The sequence below is a fragment of the Talpa occidentalis genome, unplaced genomic scaffold, assembly GCF_014898055.3.
Source record: "Talpa occidentalis isolate TD23 unplaced genomic scaffold, MPIMG_talOcc4v2.1 talOcc4.6, whole genome shotgun sequence".
Classification (NCBI taxonomy): domain Eukaryota; kingdom Metazoa; phylum Chordata; class Mammalia; order Eulipotyphla; family Talpidae; genus Talpa; species Talpa occidentalis.
In genome coordinates this window covers 61,835,884-61,854,347 of record NW_023604972.1, presented here as the reverse complement: position 1 = coordinate 61,854,347, position 18,464 = coordinate 61,835,884, and the positions used below count along the sequence as shown (strand labels likewise).

The 18,464-nt window shown below is 36.9% G+C and overlaps 1 protein-coding gene across 16 annotated transcripts in view; it reads right to left on the bottom strand.

Moving 5' to 3' along the window:
* Positions 1 to 18,464, bottom strand: part of BMPR1B (bone morphogenetic protein receptor type 1B) — a 461,568-nt gene that overhangs the window by 39,506 nt on the left and 403,598 nt on the right. For all 16 annotated transcript variants that reach the window (XM_054687904.1, XM_037530641.2, XM_054687894.1 and 13 more), the window contains 3 exons: positions 17,627 to 17,786; positions 6,644 to 6,746; positions 6,053 to 6,155 (listed from right to left, as the gene is read on the bottom strand). In XM_054687904.1, the coding sequence (XP_054543879.1) occupies positions 6,053 to 6,155; positions 6,644 to 6,746; positions 17,627 to 17,769 (349 nt within the window). In that variant the 5' untranslated portion in view covers positions 17,770 to 17,786. The remainder of the gene's footprint in view (positions 1 to 6,052; positions 6,156 to 6,643; positions 6,747 to 17,626; positions 17,787 to 18,464) is intronic.

Genomic DNA, 18,464 nt, shown 5'->3' with positions numbered 1-18,464 from the left:
TAAACAATGTTTGCTTCCCCCCCACCTCAGGTGTAGCCCCCATAGAATTCCGTCCACCAATTCACCCGTGCACCATCATCACAGTCCCCTGTGCTCCTCCCTCCCTCCCTCTGATCCCTCTCCCTCCCCCTCTCCTGCAAGATGTCTCTGATTTATAATTGTCTTTGTTTTTGTTGTGTTGTGCTTTTACTGTTACTATTTTTCCCGTGATGTCTTATTTGGTTCCCCTATATCCCTGCTATATGTGAAACCATCTGATATTTTTTTCTTTTTCCTTTTGACTTACTTCACTGAGCATAATTCCTTCTAGCTCCATTCATGTTGCTGTGAATGTCATGAGTTTAATTTTTTTGATTGGTGAATAGTATTCCATTGTGTATATATACCACATCTTCTTGATCCAGTCATCTATTTTTGGGCATTTGGGCTGTTTCCAGGTTTTGCCTATTATAAATAGTGCTGCAATAAACATAGGTGTATAGGTGCTCTTTTGAATCAATGTTTTTGTGTCCTTTGGGTAGATGCCTAGGAGTGGAATGGCTGGGTCATATGGTAGCTCCATTTTTAGTAGACTGAGGAACGTCCAGACAGCTTTCCATAGTGGTTAGACCAGTTTGCATTCCCACCAGAAATGTAGGAGAGTTCCTTTATCACCACATCCTGGCCAACATTTGTTGCTACTTGCTTTTTTGATATGTGCCATTCTTACTGGTGTAAGGTGGTATCTCAGTGTGGTTTTGATTTGCATTTCCCTGATAATAAGGCATGGTGAACATTTTTTCATATGCCTGTTGGCCATTTGTATTTCCTCTTTGGAGAGTGTCTTTTAAGTTCCAGAAGTACAAATTTCATGAAGGGATTTTTGATCAATAGTGTTTTTTTTTAATTTAAATATTTTATTTTATATAATTCTTATATCTTTTTTCATCTTTGCACAATGTATGCATTTCATTTTAGTTATATTCCCCATACAATTGCACCTCCCCCCTTATTTTGACTCTCGTCCTTCCTTTCCCTGCCCCTCCGTCCCGCCCCTGCAGTGTGTCTCTGGTTTATAGTTGCTTATTGATTTTGATTTTTACTTTGTATTGATTAGTCTTTTTACTGGTCTCTTATTTAGGTTTTCTAAATTCCTGCTATGAGTGAGACCATCCGGTAATTTTCTTTTTCTTTCTGGCTTATTTCACTGAGCATGATCCCTTCTAGTTCCATCCATGTTGCTGCAAACTGCATGTGTTTATCTTTTTGATTGTTGAGTAATATTCCATGGTGTATATGTACCACATCTTCTTGATCCAGTCATCTATTTTTGGGCATTTGGGTTGCTTCCATGGTTTAGCTATTGTAAACAGTGCTGCTATAAACATAGGGGTGCAGGTGCCCTTTGGAATTACGGTTTCTGTGTCATTTGGGTAAATACCTAGGAGTGAAATTGCTGGATCCTATGGAAGCTCTATGTTTAGTAGTTCAAGAAATCTCCACACAGCTCTCTATAGTGGTTGGACCAGTTTGCACTCCCACCAGCAGTGCAGGAGAGTTCCTTTTTCTCCACAACCTCGCCAACATTTGTTGTTGATAGTTTTTTTTTTTAATATGTGCCATTCTCACTGGTGTGAGATGGTATCTCATTGTAGTTTTGATTTGCATTTCCTTGATTACAAGTGATGTTGAACATTTTTTCATATGCCTGTTGGCCATTTGCATTTCTTCTTCAGAGAAGTTTCTTTTTAGCTTTTCTGCCCATTTTTTGACTGGATTATTTTCTTTGTTGTTGTTGAGTCTCATCAGCTCTTTGTAGATTTTTGTAATCAGTCCTTTATTGTTAGTGTTTTGTGCAAAAATTTTCTCCCAGTCGGTGGGGTTTTTCTTTGTTTTGCTTATTGTCTCTTTGGCTGTGCAGAAGCTCTTTAATTTGATGTAGTCCCAGCTGTTTATCTTTGCCTTCACTATCACTGCTTTGGGTGATGTGTCTGTAAAGATGTCTTTGATGTGCAAATCACGTAGTGTTTCGCCTATATTTCCTTCTATGTATTTTATGGTTTCAGGTCTTATGTCTAGTTCTTTAATCCATTTTGGGTTCATTTTTGTGTATGGTGTGAGGTAGTGGTCAAGCTTCATTCTTTTGCATGTAGCGATGCAGTTTTCCCAGCACCATTTATTGAACAAACTTTCTTTGCTCTAGTGCATATTCTTTGCTGCTTTGTCAAAGATTAGTTGACCATAAATCTGTGGGTTTATTTCTGGATTTTCTATTCAAGTCCATTGGTCTGTGTATCTGTTCTTGTTCCAATGCCATGCAGTTTTGATGATTATGACTTTGTAGTATAGTTTGAAGTCTGAGCGTGTGATGCCTCCGTTCCCTTTTTTTTTTTTTTTTTTTTTTTTCAGAAGATCATGGCTATTCAGGGTTTTTGGTGATTCCGTATGAATTTCATCATTAATTGTTCTATTTCTTTGAAGAATGTCATTGAAATTTTTATTGGAATAGCATTGAATCTGTATATTGCTTTTGGTAGGATGGCCATTTTGACGATGTTAATTCTTCTAATCCATGAGCAGGGGATGTCTTTCCATTGCTTTGTGTCTTCTTCTATTTATTTTAACAGTGTTTTATAGTTTTCTTTGTATATGTCCTTTACCTCTTTTGTTAGATTTATTCCCAAGTATTTGATTTTTTTTTGTTTCGATAATAAAAGGGATTTTTTAAAAATTTCTTCTTCTTCAGATTTATTGTTTGTGTATAGGAAGGCTACTGATTTTTGCATGTTGATTTTGTATCCTGCCACTTTACTAAACTGATTGATGAGTTGAATTAGTTTTTCTGTTGAGTTTTTGGGGTTCTCTATGTATATTATCATATTATCTGCAAATAGTGATAGTTTAACTTCTTCTTTTCCTATTTGGATTCCTTATATGTCTTTCTCTTGTCTTATTGCTCTGGCTAGGACTTCCAGTATTATATTGAAAAGCAGTGGTGAGAGTGGACATCCTTGTCTTGTTCCAGATCTTAATGGAAACGCTTTTAGCTTTTCACCATTGAGAATGATACTGTCTGTTGGCTTGTCGTATATGGCTTTTATGATGTTGAGGTATGTCCCTTGTATCCCAATAATTTCAAGGGCTTTTATCATGAATGGGTGTTGCACTTTGTCGAAAGCTTTCTCAGCATCTATTGATAGTTATCATATGGTTTTATATTTCTTTTTGTTGATGTGTTGGATGACGTTGATTGATTTTCGGATGTTGAACCATCCTTGTGTCCCTGTAGTGAATCCTACTTGGTCATGGTGAATTACCTTATGGATACATTGTTGGATTCTGCCAATCTGCAGAGACTTTCATTGGACCACAAAATAACTGTGCCAAAAGGGTAAAGGGGGATGTGCAGAGGCCTCGCCTACGCACTGCCTGGGGAATCCGCGAGCCCAAAACAGAAAACCCTAATGCCACAGAACTCTACTCATGCCAACCACCTGGTATAATCATCAGCATAACCCACCAGCCACTCCTGCACCCTCCTTCCCACTGTGCACTGAACCAAAGACCTCTCCTCTCTGGGCTGCTGCCCCTCCTCAAAGTAATTTCACTCAGTTCTCTAGATAATACTGGACTATTTTCTGAATGCCTACATTATCACCACCTCACAGTCCTCCCTCACTGGCCTGGTCCTAACTATAATCTGACTCCATCTACAGAACAATAGTGCACTGCAGCCTTTTCAGCATTTGAAAAAAGCAAAAGAATTTTCCTAAACCTTGCTATTTTTGTTCTACCACTTCCATTGCATGTGAAAAGTTTTTTTTTTTTTTTTCTGCTTAAAGGGAGATTCTAAAACCTAGAAGTTCTACCTTCATTTCCAGCCACACCTCACTCTCCTCCCTACCCTACTGCCAATACATAAGCTGCTATATCGGTGTTAATAAAATATGTTGTCTTATTGTATTATATTTTTATGCAGTATCACTGGTTCATAAAACTGTACGATTCAGGGGGATGGGTTCACACCTCTTCATGTGTATGTTACTACTCAATGCCAATACCAAAGCACCAAAACCCTTCACCATAGTCCACTGTCATCACAACTACATAACCTGGGAAAATATATTCCTGTTTTCTTTATACTTACAATGGAAATAACAACTATATACAAAGTTTCAAAAATATTAAAATATACATATAGGAAAGCCTGCAAGCCAATATTTGAAATCCAAAGGATCATATGCATAACACAGTAAATGAAAGAAAGCAAGTATTAAATAATCACACTAATGGAAAAAAATGTTGTCTACAGACTGCCTACTTTTTGCAACTGGTTTACAAGGATATAATTACAAAAATTGAAAGTAAATATTTGGAATATTCACAGCAATTTGACACCAGAGGACTCCTCTTTGAGGGAAATATTGTTGAACTTAGTGGTGAGACACAAATGACACTCACTATATCCACATGTAAGTGCCATCTTTTTATACCAAATTTTATTATGCATTTAAATCACATAATTCATATTATTAAAAATGCAGGATTAGTAGTCTAAATCTAAAGTTAGTCTAAATTTACAGTCTCAAGTGGGACCCATGATTCTGCATTTCCAATGAGCTCCAAGTTGTACGAATGTTGCTGGTCCAGGAACCACTTTGAACAGCAAGGATTTAGACAACTTAATCATGTGATCTTCTGACCAGTCATGCTTTTGCACAGACCTGCATTTTGCAAAACCCTCTCAAATATCACAAACTGAGCTCTGTGGTTATTATTGCCTCTATTCAGAGCCACTGCTGCTCACAGGCTCTATAACCTTGGGAAAGCTAATTAACATTTCTCTACTGGCATTTCTTCATCTTTAAGTGGAGAATAATAACTCTAAGTACCTCATAAAATTGTTGTGAGATTTAAATGGACAAATTATGGTAATATTTAGTATAATGCTTGGCTTATGTTGGCCACTTTAAATTATTTTTTGTTTCTTGCCTTATCCACTTAGCAAACTCCTATTCAATCATTACTTCCACAAAGCTATTCTGACATTCTCCCACCACAGAAACACAAGCTACTCACTCTTTTATGATCTTAACACACTTTATAATCCAACTCTGCTATTGAGATATTCCTGACCAAATATAATTTGCTCACATGTTTCTCTCTCACTTCCTAGTGTGCAAGCATTAAGAACCAGAATTGTCCGTATCTCTGTATCCTTTATACATACCATTTCGATAGGTGGAAAAACAAAAAACCTAAATTTTTGTATGCAAATTATTATCAATCAGTCTTACACATTATAGCAGGAATATGTGTTATAAAATGTTATCACTGAAACTATGAAATGCCATTATATTCTTCTGGGGAGATTTTCTCTTCATGAGAATAAAGTCACTCATGAATCATTTTAAACTACTCATATAAGGTTTAGTCTCTATGAGAATTATAAATCATTCATTTTGTGGTATGAGCAAGGAGGAGAATGACAAGATGGGAGCTGTTTAACAGTCTTTTTGGGATGGGATGCAATATTTGTCTTTTTTTAATAAGCAACACTTAAAAGTATAAATCTTGAAATTGAATTATCTAAATAACTTCTCTATTTTATAAAAATAACATATAAGATTTACTAAAAAGAGGTTGCTTTAGCATAGATAAAAGGTAATGCCATACAGCAAATAATCCGATTTAATATTTTGTAAGTTCCTATTTTTAAAATGAATGTCTCCAATAGTCACTTTTCAGTGAAGAATAATTTCTGACAACACTTAGGGCTAAGCATAAAACATAAAACACCCTTCTGAAGCACACTACAAGCTCTAGGAAACATGGCTTTTATGACGGGAATTAAGAAGAAGTTACAGGATTCCTAAGAATGAGGTCATGTTTGACCATTTCCCTAGGGATTACTTGTCTGTGAGTGACAGTTTCATTGTGTCATCTTGTCTCACTCCTGTGTCTCAGAAGAAGACAATAGTACAGGTAGATTCCTTTGAAAGAGAGAATATTCCGAGTCTTTATTTTCTTTATGCCTAAAGTTTTACCAGCCCTGACCATTTCCTCTCCTTACCTCTGTTTTTCAGTGGTGGCAGTGTGGGGTGTAGGTCTTTATTACATTCATTCCGTTCTGTGCAGCATTCAATTGATCTTCTTTGATGAGGAATGGGTGTGTCCTAACATTGAACCCAAACAGCTATTATTATGTTTCCCCAAATTTTAAAGTCACATAATCTAATTAGAAATTAATATTGTTTACAGAACTCATTAAAATTCTGATAATTTTACTTGAACATTTTGCAAAAGTTGTTTTAAGTAATTTCTTTCATTTAGCCATGTAATAGTTTACTGAAACTTTTGCATTTCCACAAAATTAATACATTTGTAATAAATGGTGTGCACAATATAAATTGAAAAGAAGGCCTGGCTTAATTCAGTGAGCAATTTGAGCAAGATGACCTAATGGGTCACAAGCAAACACTAAAGTGAGTAATATTTGATTTCAAAATGAGAATTGGCCCAATAAGAATTCTTCAAATTATTTTCCAAGTTACTGAAACCAGGACAGTCAAGAAAAAACAACTGCTTTGTCTTACTTGAATCCTACCTGTTTAAAATCTAGTCAAAAAAACATTACAAAGTAGAATCATGTCATCTTCCTTACCCGACACTGAAAATCCGAGCCTTCTAGTCCTAGACATCCAGATGTGACCACAGGCATCCCAGAGTCGTCTTCTTCTATCATTGTGAAACAATATCCATCTGTGCTAAAACCCAAACACACTGAGTAAGTATGTGTGTGTGTGCGCACCAGTATGAGAGTGTGTATGTGTGCGAGAGATTGTGTGTGAGAAGGGTAAAAGGAAATGAAAATGTTTACCATTATTTAATTTAAATAAAGAAAAAGTCAATGATCATTATAGGTTACAATCTGTTAAGAAAACTTCTTTATATGACAGTTGATTTAAATGAGCATAAATATTTAGTAGTATCTCTTTTTTTTTTTTTTATAGAGGCATGTTTTTATTTATTTATTATTTTATTTGTTTGTTTTTGTTTATACATGCACTGGGTACAGTCAGAAGCACGGGAGGGTGAGAGAATTCACCAGAGCCAGAGCGGGGAGCAGAGCAGGCAGAAGGACCGAAGTACACTGCTGAGGGGAGCAGCGGGCGGCAGGAGAGGTCTGCGCGCCATGTGGGACCCTCCTCCGGTGGCCGGGGAGCAGCCGGGGATCAACTGCTGCGCCACCGGGGAGGCCCAGTAGTATCTCCTTTGCCAAAAACTTTTAAGAAACAAAGACCCCAAATTTCCATACAATGTATACCATTAACAGCCATAGATGCCAAGTAGTTACTAACACTTATTTTGGTCCTTTGTAAGTTATACTTTTCACAAATCAAAAAAACAACTATATGAAAAAGGTGATATTACTTCACCAACTATGTGAAGGATATGATTTTGAAAGAGTTCTTGTAATTCCCAAAGACAATACAGCCAGTCAGAGGAACAAAAGGGACTTGCACTGTGCAAATGAACATGTGTGCTGGTTTACTTGCTCTGAGGTGGTGCAATTACCTCTTTTGAAGGCAAACAAACTAAAGATAGGTAGGAGCTGGGGTCAGCAGAGTTGAGATGACCAAGATTCTGCCATTGTTGTACCTGCTTCTGGGTTGGCCTGTCATGTGAAAACACTAGCTTTGTGTGAGTGGACTGGGCTTAAGATGGGGGTGGGGCAAAGATGGGAACAGAAAGATGGGTTTCAATAAGACCACTGAAACCAAAGAAACAACATTTTTAATTTCTAGAAGTTTTTCTAGATTCAAAACAATCTTCACTTTTTCTATCTCATTTAACCCTCTCTAATAATAAAAAAAGAAATATTTTTCTGTTTTACAGATGAGTAAATAAAAGTTATGAGAGTGTAATCAAGTTATACAAGGTCATAAAACAAACAGTTATAGAATCAGGCCTTGAATCAAGGACCTCATTTCATTTCCACACATTTTCCACTATCCTATTCTATGTTAAAAATGAAAAACAAGAACTATTATACACAGAACTATTTATAAACAGACATTACTCTCTCACAAGTTTGGGTGATGCATGGCAGAAGATTCTCAGTATAAATCATAAGCCACTACTGCAAGTGCTAAAAAATAAAGTACTAAACTGTATCTCCATCCTTTTCTCTCTCTATATGTGAGTGCTTAGTATCCAAGACAGATAAGATAATGTAGTTTGAAAAGGTCAAAAGGAAGCTCTGATCATGTACTAGACATGACTTGTGGGTTTGTATTTTCTGTATTAGTGATCACAGCATCCTCCTATACATCAGCCCTTCAGTTATCACCAACACCTGAGAACACTCTGCTTGGTTTATAAGCCTGAGGTGATCCAAAATACCTCAGTATATAAGAACTAGCAGAGCAAAGTTCAACATACCAATGAATGGCCAGAGAGGACCAATAATAAATCTGTTAGACTGAGGTCAAATGCATGATATTGTTGTGGTAGAAAAACTAATACTGAACAGTCTATGCTCTGAGTTCTTTGGGGCCTTCTACTTAATTGACTGAAATTACTCTGAAAATCTATAGCATGTAAACACTGAAGGCAATAAATAAAAGAGCTATCCATTACAAATTTAAACAATGCAAAGAATACTCATGTAAGTTTGAAATGTTTTATATAGACTATTACCCTATCATCCTCAGAGTTTTGAAAATGATAACAAGATAATGAAGATTTATGAAGAAAACAAATGTTAAAATAATTTTAACTAAGACTGAAAGCAATCAGATGTATATGTGAATGTAGAATGAATCATTCATTTATAATAATACTTCAAATAGAAAAGATTGAACTAAAACTTCATAAAAATGCTGCCACTGGGCCTCTCTGGTGGCACAAGGGGTTAAGTACTGCACTATGAAGCAATCTGCAGCCTCTGCAGCACAAGTTTGATCTCCAGCCTGCCAGGAAGCAACCCACATGGCACATCAGACCTCTCCTGTCTCACCCGCTGCTCCCCTTAGCAGTGTATTTCAGTCAATCTGCTTGTTCTGTTCTCCACTCTGTCCCTGGTGAATCCTGTCACCCCCTGCATCTCTAGCCTGTACCCCAGGTCTTGTATGAATAAATAAAAGTGGGAGAATAAAGGGACCAAGGTGAGGGACAATCTCATAAACACTGCACAAATCTTTAAAAAAAAATGCTGCCACTATACTGTAGGTAAAGAAAACAATGAACAAAATAGAACAGGTATATACCAACATAGCTCTCATGCCTCTCAAAATGTTAATTCATGAAAAAGCAAACATTAAAGAAGTTAAGGGTCACATAACATCAAACTAATGAAACAATTTTAGTTATAACACTTAGATGGTTCCATGGTTTCAAGGTTCTTTGAGTCTGCCTTATGTTCCCAACCAAATGGGTGTCTGGAGCTAGATACCATCAGGGAATTCACTGCTTCAAAAGATTTTCAGTGTGTCCAAATGAACATGTTCATGGAAGAAAGGGGTGTACTTGTTTGAAGCTTTCAGGCACCAGGCTGCTCCCTTTCAGGTGAAGTATCCCTAGCCTGCAGAGCTCTGACTTCTCATTGTGGCCCAACGGATTTATCAACGACCTCTGGACTCAAACTCATTCATTAATTGAAGAATAGTTACGAACTAATTTCATAATATGCCTAAAATTACACTGCCAGCATCTTTATTTGTAGTGTTCTACATATTGTTTAGTTTTAGCAAGTGCAGTGTTTATGAGATTTCCTTATACCTTGGTCCCTTTATTTTCCCACTAAGATTTTATATTTCTCTGTTGCAAACTCAGTGTTGATTAGAGAAGGGACAATAGGAGAACTTCTAGATAGTTTATATCTTTATAAAGATTAATTTAAGAATAAAATAAGACTTTTAAAATGTTAGTTGAAAAGAGTTAATTCTCTCTTCAATCAGAGTGAAAGAACATTTAAAAGCATTATTAATATAATTTTAAAATTATTATTAAATAGGCCCTCCCTGGTGGCCTAGGGGTTAAGTCTCAGTGCTACGGCCTAAGCTAACCCACATGGTGCAGCAGACCTCTCCTGTGTTGTCTGTTCTGCTCCCCGCTCTGTCTCTGGTGAATCCTCTCACCACCCCCCACCCCCAGCACCTCTGGCCTATACCAGTTCTTCTACACAAAAATAAATTAAAAAAATATTATTAAACAGTTTAAAAATTTGCTGTTGACATAAATTAATTATATGAATGGATATCCAAGTTAATCCATGAGGATTAACAGCTATCTTGACTGCTCGATTTATTCCATATTTTTTTCAGTGTATGAGAACAAATAACACCCTTATAATTTCTTTCATATTTTTATTAAATCATAATCTACCTGAAAAAGCTACTTGATTTTAGGTCATTTGAAAACAGGTCCTTGAGAACATTCTGTCTTCTAAAATATTAATTTCATATTAAAGGGAATAAAAAGAGTTTTTAAAATTGCTACAGGTAAACACAAAGATATATACAACTTGAGAGTTACTCTTTAAACTATATAGATTTTAGTCAGGTAACTAAAATAACTGGTAGTTTCTTAGAGCTTCACTAACAATAGTTCTATCTACTAATATTTATCGAGCTTACTATGTCTAGGCAAATTATATGCTGAGAGCACAGGGGTTCTGTGTTTGCTTCTGAGGAGCTCATGCTTATGCACAACTGTGATCCTAGAGAGAGACTCATTCAACTCAAACATCAAAGAAGTTAAGGGGCACAAGTTAAGGGTTAAGGGCTAGTTAGAGTTTTCTACTAATTAGGGATAAAAGCAAAGAAGAATGTTGAACAGTATTAATTACCAAAATAACAGAATCCTAAAAATTTATTTCCCCCCCTAATCATCTTAGCTGGATGTGTTACCATAGAGGTGGAAAGGAAGATAATAAAATATATATACTGCTAACTGTTCCCTTTTCTGGCATTTCCTCTGAGAGATCATAGTACTGAGGGAAGGTGAAATTACAACATAAATGATAAGTTTCAATGTGGGTGATGCCTTTTAACTTTTTATTCAAAGACTTGGATGTACTATATATCCTTTTTCAGTAGCCACACCAGAGGCTTAGTGTTGTGTTCCATTTTCTGTGATATACCAGATTTCCTTGAATTTTTCTCAACTTTTATATTAATCAAGTCTTTGTATATTCTCACTCCTACCATTCTGTGCAGACCCACCTTACCTTTCATCTTGCCTGGTCTGAGAGCCATCGAGAGGACTTCTTCTCCTCTCTCAACTGATCCATTCTGTCTAATACTATGTGAGAAATTGTGGGTCTGCTAGATTAAAGCGCCCTGTTCATCCACCATTATTGTTACCTGTAGTTCTGCACTTCTGTACAAAGATCAGATCTGTCCAATTAATCAGTCATAGCAAAATCTTAAAAGGTGCCTTTCAAATAAACAAAGAGAAGAAAGCTTGGGAAGGGTATGCATCTCGAGGTATGACTAGGAATGCCCGGGGGACCGAGGATAAGGGGCCCTTGAAGCTGATCAGTGGCAAGCCTTGTTGATAAGATTAGAACCATGACCAAGGGTCTGAGGCATGGTTTCGATCACAACACTTCAAGAATTACCTGGTCACCAGACTCACATCACCCTGAAGCCCTAGATGAAAAAACACATTCTTTTGTTTCACCCAACTTTTTATCCTTGTCCTGCTACCCCACATAACTGATGCTGTATGATTATTTTATCAATAAAAAGGCCAGGATCTTGATTGTGCAGCAGCATTGCACAGCCTGCTCCTGACTCCCATTTATCAGTGTGGTGTTGCTGATGCAACAAGAAATATCACACTTTCATTCTCTACTCAAGAATCTTCAGTGATTCTCTCTGCATAATTTTCAAAAAAGCCTGTCTCTTTCATTTTCCATCAAGTCCAACAATAAATTGGGTCAGTTTAACATTCATTTATAAAGGAAAGGCATAAAATGAGAGTTATCCCCTATAATGAAAGGCTTCATAAATGAATATGAAATCAGAGTCTCTTACAACAAAATTGCAAGGTCTAAACAAGAATCCACCATTCTCAGAAGTGCAAAGATTTGAACGCACCATCTTGTAATAAAGGGGGAAAAAAGAGAGATCATAAATCATAATGCTCAAGTACCCTGGGGAATGGTGGATAAACTGGATGGAATATGAAATCTATAAACAAATAAGAACAATGTGTACTTTAAACACTCTGAGACCCTGAAACAGGAGCACCTGTCTAAAAACTCACATCACATTCAGCAAGAAATTTAAATGCCCTGGGTTAACACAAACTTTGTAGAAAGGCTCACAGCCCTTAAGCTTCCCCCTCTCCCTCTTTTGACTCTTCAAGGTGTAGGTGGAGACTCATCTATTGCTCACTTAGGCATTCAGTCTCCATTTGCATATTCTTGTACAAATACAGTACATACTGACATTTTATAACTGTTAAAGCATAAAAACTTCCCTGGCAGGAGAACCTTTGAGCAGAACCCAATAATGTAAATGAGGAAGTATTCAAAATTATTCCTGAAAAAGGATAAAAGAAAATATTTAGAAAAGGAAAACTTGTGGGAGGAAATAAGGAACCTGAGAAGCAATTGGAGAGGGACAAAATGACATCACAAACAAGCCAATTAAAAAAGGAAGAACATGTAAAGCCAGACACTATTATATAGATGAAAAGAAAAATAAGCAAGGCTGATATTATACTTGCTAGGACAGGAAAATAAGACAGAACATTGGTATGTGAAAGTCTTATAAAAATAATTACTTGGAGACTTTGTAACATTCAAAGCAGGCATGATGATCTGAGGTTCTGAGAATAGAATCTGGAAAAGAACTGGAAGTATTAATAATGTAAAATATCACCTGAGAAAACACTTACAAGACAGATACTATCTTGAGGGAAATAGGACAATGGTCTAATCCCTTATTCTGAATTATAGATATAATAAAAGCTCCAATACTGTATTTAGTCATGATATATTTTGCACTATTTCCTGTAATATGCATGCCATTAGGCAGTAGAAATGGCATGGATTTTGGAAGCAGGCACATGTGCACCTGATAGGAAATCAAGACCATGAATGACTTTGGTCTTGCTATTGACAAGGAAAGTGATTAACGGTAATAGTTAAGAGTTTAAAATCCGGGCCTCCCAGGTGGCGCAGCGGTTGAGCCCTGGGTTGCAAAGCTGCTCGCAGCCTCTTGCAGCACCGGTTCAATCCCCGGCCGCCGGCGAGGGTCCCACATGGCGTGCAGACCTCTCCTGCTGCCCGCTGCTCCCCTCAGCAGTGTACTTCGTCAATCTGCCTGCTCTGCTCTCCCCTCTGGCTCTGGTGAATTCTCTCACCCTCCCGCACTTCTGACTGTACTCAGTGCCTGTATAAATAAATAAATAATGTTAAAAAAAAAAAAAAGTTTAAAATCCCTCTAAACTGGGTGGGCCTTCCTGGTGGCGTAAGGGGTAAAGTCTCAGACTATGATGCTATCCCGCAGTCACTGCAACACGAGTTAGATCCCAGGCCAGGGAGCTACCCACATGGAGCAGCAGACCTCTCCTGTATCACTTGCTGCTCCCCTCAGCAGTGTTTTTCAGTAGATCTGCCTGTTGTGCTCCTCACTCTGTCTCTGGTGAATCCTTTCACTCCCTCCCCCACCTCTGACCTATATCCCAGGTCTTGTATGTATAAATACATAAATCTTTAAAAAATAAAACCTCTACACTTTGCGGTTTCCTTGAATTACACCATGTGAGATTTCAGAATCTTTTTAAAGTATGATGCAAATCTTGACTTTGACCTCCTCCAGGAAAATGGAAGTTTTTTTTTTTTATTTTTATATTCCCCATACAATTGCAACCCCTTGATTTTGACCCCATCCCCTCCTTTCCCCACCCCCCCCAAGTGTGTCTCTGGTTCATAGTTGTTTGTTGATTTTGATTTTTTTCTTTCTTATAGGAAAATGGAAGTTGTAATGAGCATGATACATGCCATGAAGACCTGGGTATACCTAGGACAACCAGGTTGACTAAGATCTACCTGATCAAAGCCCTCAGACTAGACAGTTTAGAACAATCCTTAGCTAAGTTCAAGCAACCTCGCCCTTCTCTTATAACTGTTTTACCCAAGAGTACAAGATTTAGTGCTGTATTACTCAAAAAGTGTATTGCCCTGCAGGTCAGCACACTATTTGTTACTGTCCTGTGAGGACGTTAGTACAGAAACTGAAATGTAGAGCAATAAATGTGGCTCGGTTGAACCTAACAGAACTTAGAAATAATGGGGCAGACAATTTGTAAAATTTATTTTTCTAGTAATTCATTTTTTACTGTACTTCATAAAAGTATTAGTGCACAATTTATTGGTGGGGGGGACTACCTTTCAACAAAGATGATTTGTGATGGGCTGATTTGGAGATCAAAGAGTAGAGCATGTATTTACAGGGACAGAGGCAGAAGGGCCTGGATTAATTCTGTGTCTTAGGGCACAGAAACAAATGCAGTCCCTGTGATTTACACACGATTGACCCCAGTTTACAGGAGACTCAACTAGAGTTGATATCTCATTGACAAAACGTATGTGCTTTTTACTTAAGAGTGAATATTCCCTCCTTTGAGAAGCAGTATTGGGGTTGACTGCTGGTAATGAATTCAGAAATTTGGAATCCTGGCCACAATTTTTTTTGCATGAACAGTGACTGAGTGAAAACTTCTTAACTTCTCAGGGCCTCAAATGTCTTACCTAGAAATAGAGACAGAGCTATATTTTTTAAGAGGAATGAGGCAGTGATTAAAGATATGTCAATGTAAACATGCCAGCATGTATAAAAAGCTCAATAAATATTAGTTTCCTGTTGACTTTTAGAAATGAACAGATTCAAATTGACTGTTATGGTATATGCATGTTCTTTTGAGGGGGTCCCATTATTATTGCTACTGCTTATTTTTCTGGTTTATTTATTTATTTGTTTTCCTTTTCTTTGCTATCATAAACCAAAGTTTTGCAATCACATAATTCATATGTTGTTTCAATCTAGCTTCTGCCTCTACTTTCCCATTAAATATTTCTAAACTGTAGTTAGTTTGGGAAGTCAATAAATCTGCTTTAGATCTTATTCTATTTGACCTCTTGATCATATGCCCTTTCTCTGTAAACTTGTCTTCAATGCCACCATACTCATAGCTTTCTGCTCACTGTGAGTTATCTGGGCACAACCTGCTTTAATTAAGCATTAAATGTCTTACGGGCCAGTCCTACTCTGGGAGTTTGCACTCTTCTGTTATTATTGTCAATTCTCTAAGACCCATCTAGCCAAGGCTTCCCCTTAGCTTTGTGCCTGACTATGGCACTCGATTGGGACAACAGAATATTCGAGAACATGACATGAGCAAAGGTTTTTACAAGGTTGCTCTCTCACACTCATATGAGAAAGAAGATGCCCTGGGTAGATGCCAATCCCAGTAAAATAAGGAAAGACGTGGAGCAAGCCTGAACTCAAGCAGCAGTCTGAAGCCAATCACATCCAATCCAGCAAAAATCCAGCAAAGCTTCAATTCACTTATAGACCAAGGAATGAGAAAATTAAGGTCTCTAGTTTAAGCCACTGTGATTTTGAGGGTATTTATTTCACAGGAAAAATTGATTAATATTCTAACTTACTCTGTACTCTCTCCCTCGGCTTTTCTCTGTGTTCCTAATCCATATCCTGTAGCCTAATCTTTAATATCTCTACCTGGATGTGTAAAATCTTCAATTTAGCATGTCTAATATTGGCATGTGATTCTTTTCATCTCTCTTCTTTCAATAAAAGGCTATACTATGTATCTAAATCTACATCCAGACATTGTGAAGTTCCTCTAGGCCCCTTTCACATCCAAATAATCAACACAAAACTTTTCTTCTAAATATATCTCCAGTACATCCAAGACACCAACACCATCCTAGGCCGAGATTATTTTCTCTTATATGAACATTGTTCATAAGTTTACTTTTTGAATTACTCTTACCTTATATTTGTTCTACCTGAATTCATTTTTATTTCCTCATTTACTCTGCAGCACAAAGAAAAGCAAATTATATCACATTCATCTCCATTACCACCCTTGCTAAAATATCCCTCCTATGGCTTCCTGATACTCTCAGAAATAACACCAACATTCTCACTATAGCCGACAAGGCCATGCATAACCTTTCCTGTCTCCAGGGTCAATTCCTAACACATCACCTACTCGCTGTACATTAGGAAAACCATTTGTCTTTGGACATGCTAAACTACTTTCCATCACAGAGAATTTGCATTTCAGTTACTGTGGCCTGAACACTTTCTCCTGAATATACTTGAGACTTCAATAACCTATACTGAAAAAAGGACAAAATATTTAAAATTGGGATCCTTTTGGAAAACCTAGACATATGATGACTGGACTATAGCTCAAATAACACACACAGACTCATTCTTCATTGCTAAAAACTCAGACAAAATAGTAATCCATCTAATTTGTTTCTTCCTACTAGTTTTTCTTTCTTCAGAAAGCTTTGTAATCCTCTGGGTCCTAAATTGCTATGCCCAGTGATAAGAATAAGCACTGCCTACCATGCTGAGCTCTTCTGCCAAGCAAACGAGGCATTATTTATGAAAACACCAAAATTTTCTCCTTGTGCATTCAGTTAACATGTTTTGAGGTACACACAAATTTCACTTCATAGTAAACTTAAACAAAGGTCTCAGGAAGAAAAAAAAAAATCCATTTAGTTTCATGCTCCTTCCCAGGTCCAGGCCCCACAGTTTCCCAGACATTATGCCTGCAGTACAAACCCAGCAGAGTCCACCTCCCTGTTTTGGTTCATCATCCTTTCTGAGGACAGACTCAACTTCTTTCTTCTTATTATCATCATTACTACAGTAAAATCGACATATAGCATTTCTCTCACATTTTAACTCCAGAAATCCTCACTGGCCTGGTTAAACACTTCTTCCCAACCACATTTAGCAGGCTTGCCTCTTTGTTCTCTGCTATCCTCATCTAAGGAGTAAACACAGAGTGACCAGCAAAAATGATGTGGCTGCATAAAATGTATAAGGAAGACAGGGCAGGCTCAAATTTTGGGGCGTATTTATGCAAACACAAATATCTATAGTTTATTCTCTAATACTGATATAAGGTCTGTTATTATTCTGTTGTCCAGAGCCAGTTTACAAATATTCCTACAGTTTTTGTGTTCCTACCAAAATCCTAACACCATCAGTGCAATTAATGCTTAAGAGAAAAATGCCTACACATTTGACAACCCCTCATATTTTAATTATTTTTGGAATCGATCTTTTGAAAGGAAATAAAGGTTTCTACTCCTTGACAAGGAGCCGGGGACCCGTGTGCTAAGTTCATGAGCATGTGTGGTGATAAGTAAAAGAAAAGAAGCTCAGAACATCATTTCAGAAAAACAATGGAATTCAGTATTTTTCTGAAAACAGATGAAAAATTAATTATGAAAATTGAGATTCAATGTGGTTAAGTGCCATTCCAGAAAATGTGTTCTTGAGAACAAAGCCTACACATTTATAATTGAAAAATCAAGACTCTTTGTTAAAACCAGGTTTACATGACTTATATGACCAACCTGCAAATGTTGTTGACTGAGTCTTCCGGACAGTGGTGGTGGCATTTACAGTGCAAGATCTTTGGACGAGGGGTAGGGGCTGTGCTCTCACCATCCTCTTTCTTGGTGCCCACATTTAATTTTCCTGAACTGCGCAAAAGCATGTTATCAAGGAAGTTTGCTGAAAAGAAGTAAGAGGAAGAGTTTAAGTATCTGTGGGATAATCCAAAGTCTTTTGTCCAAATAGCATGAGGTGTTGAAACAAAATATTAACTATCCATGACACTTAATGATTTAGATAGAAAACATTTCAAATGTGTTTGATACTAAATGTATAATTTTATATATTATATACATCAAATGTAATATTAAAATTATCATAATCTTTCCAGGATAGATTATAAAATTAAATTATAATAGTTATATCTGAATGAACACAAGGAGGTACTGAGAAGAGATAAAAAATTAAGACTCAAAGTTTAATCTGTGCACAGCTTAAGACCAGTATTTAAACCCAGGTTGTCTGACTGGCAACACTGTCTTTCTACCAGTCTTCTTATTTGAGCATTTTATTTACTTTAGATGTAACACACATTTTGTAGAGAAATTATTAGAAATATTTAATCTGAAAAATTGGGGAGGAAGATGAAAAACTTATAAAAAACATCATTAAGATGTGCTTCAAAGGATACATCTTTCAGACCACCTGTTAATGCAAAAGTGTTACCTATGACAGTAGTGATGGTTCTATATCCGTCATCACTGGAACTGTTGGGGGACACTACAGAATATGATGACTACAAACGTATTTTCTGGGTTCAAAATTAAACTTTACTATTTACCAGTTAGTTGACCTTCA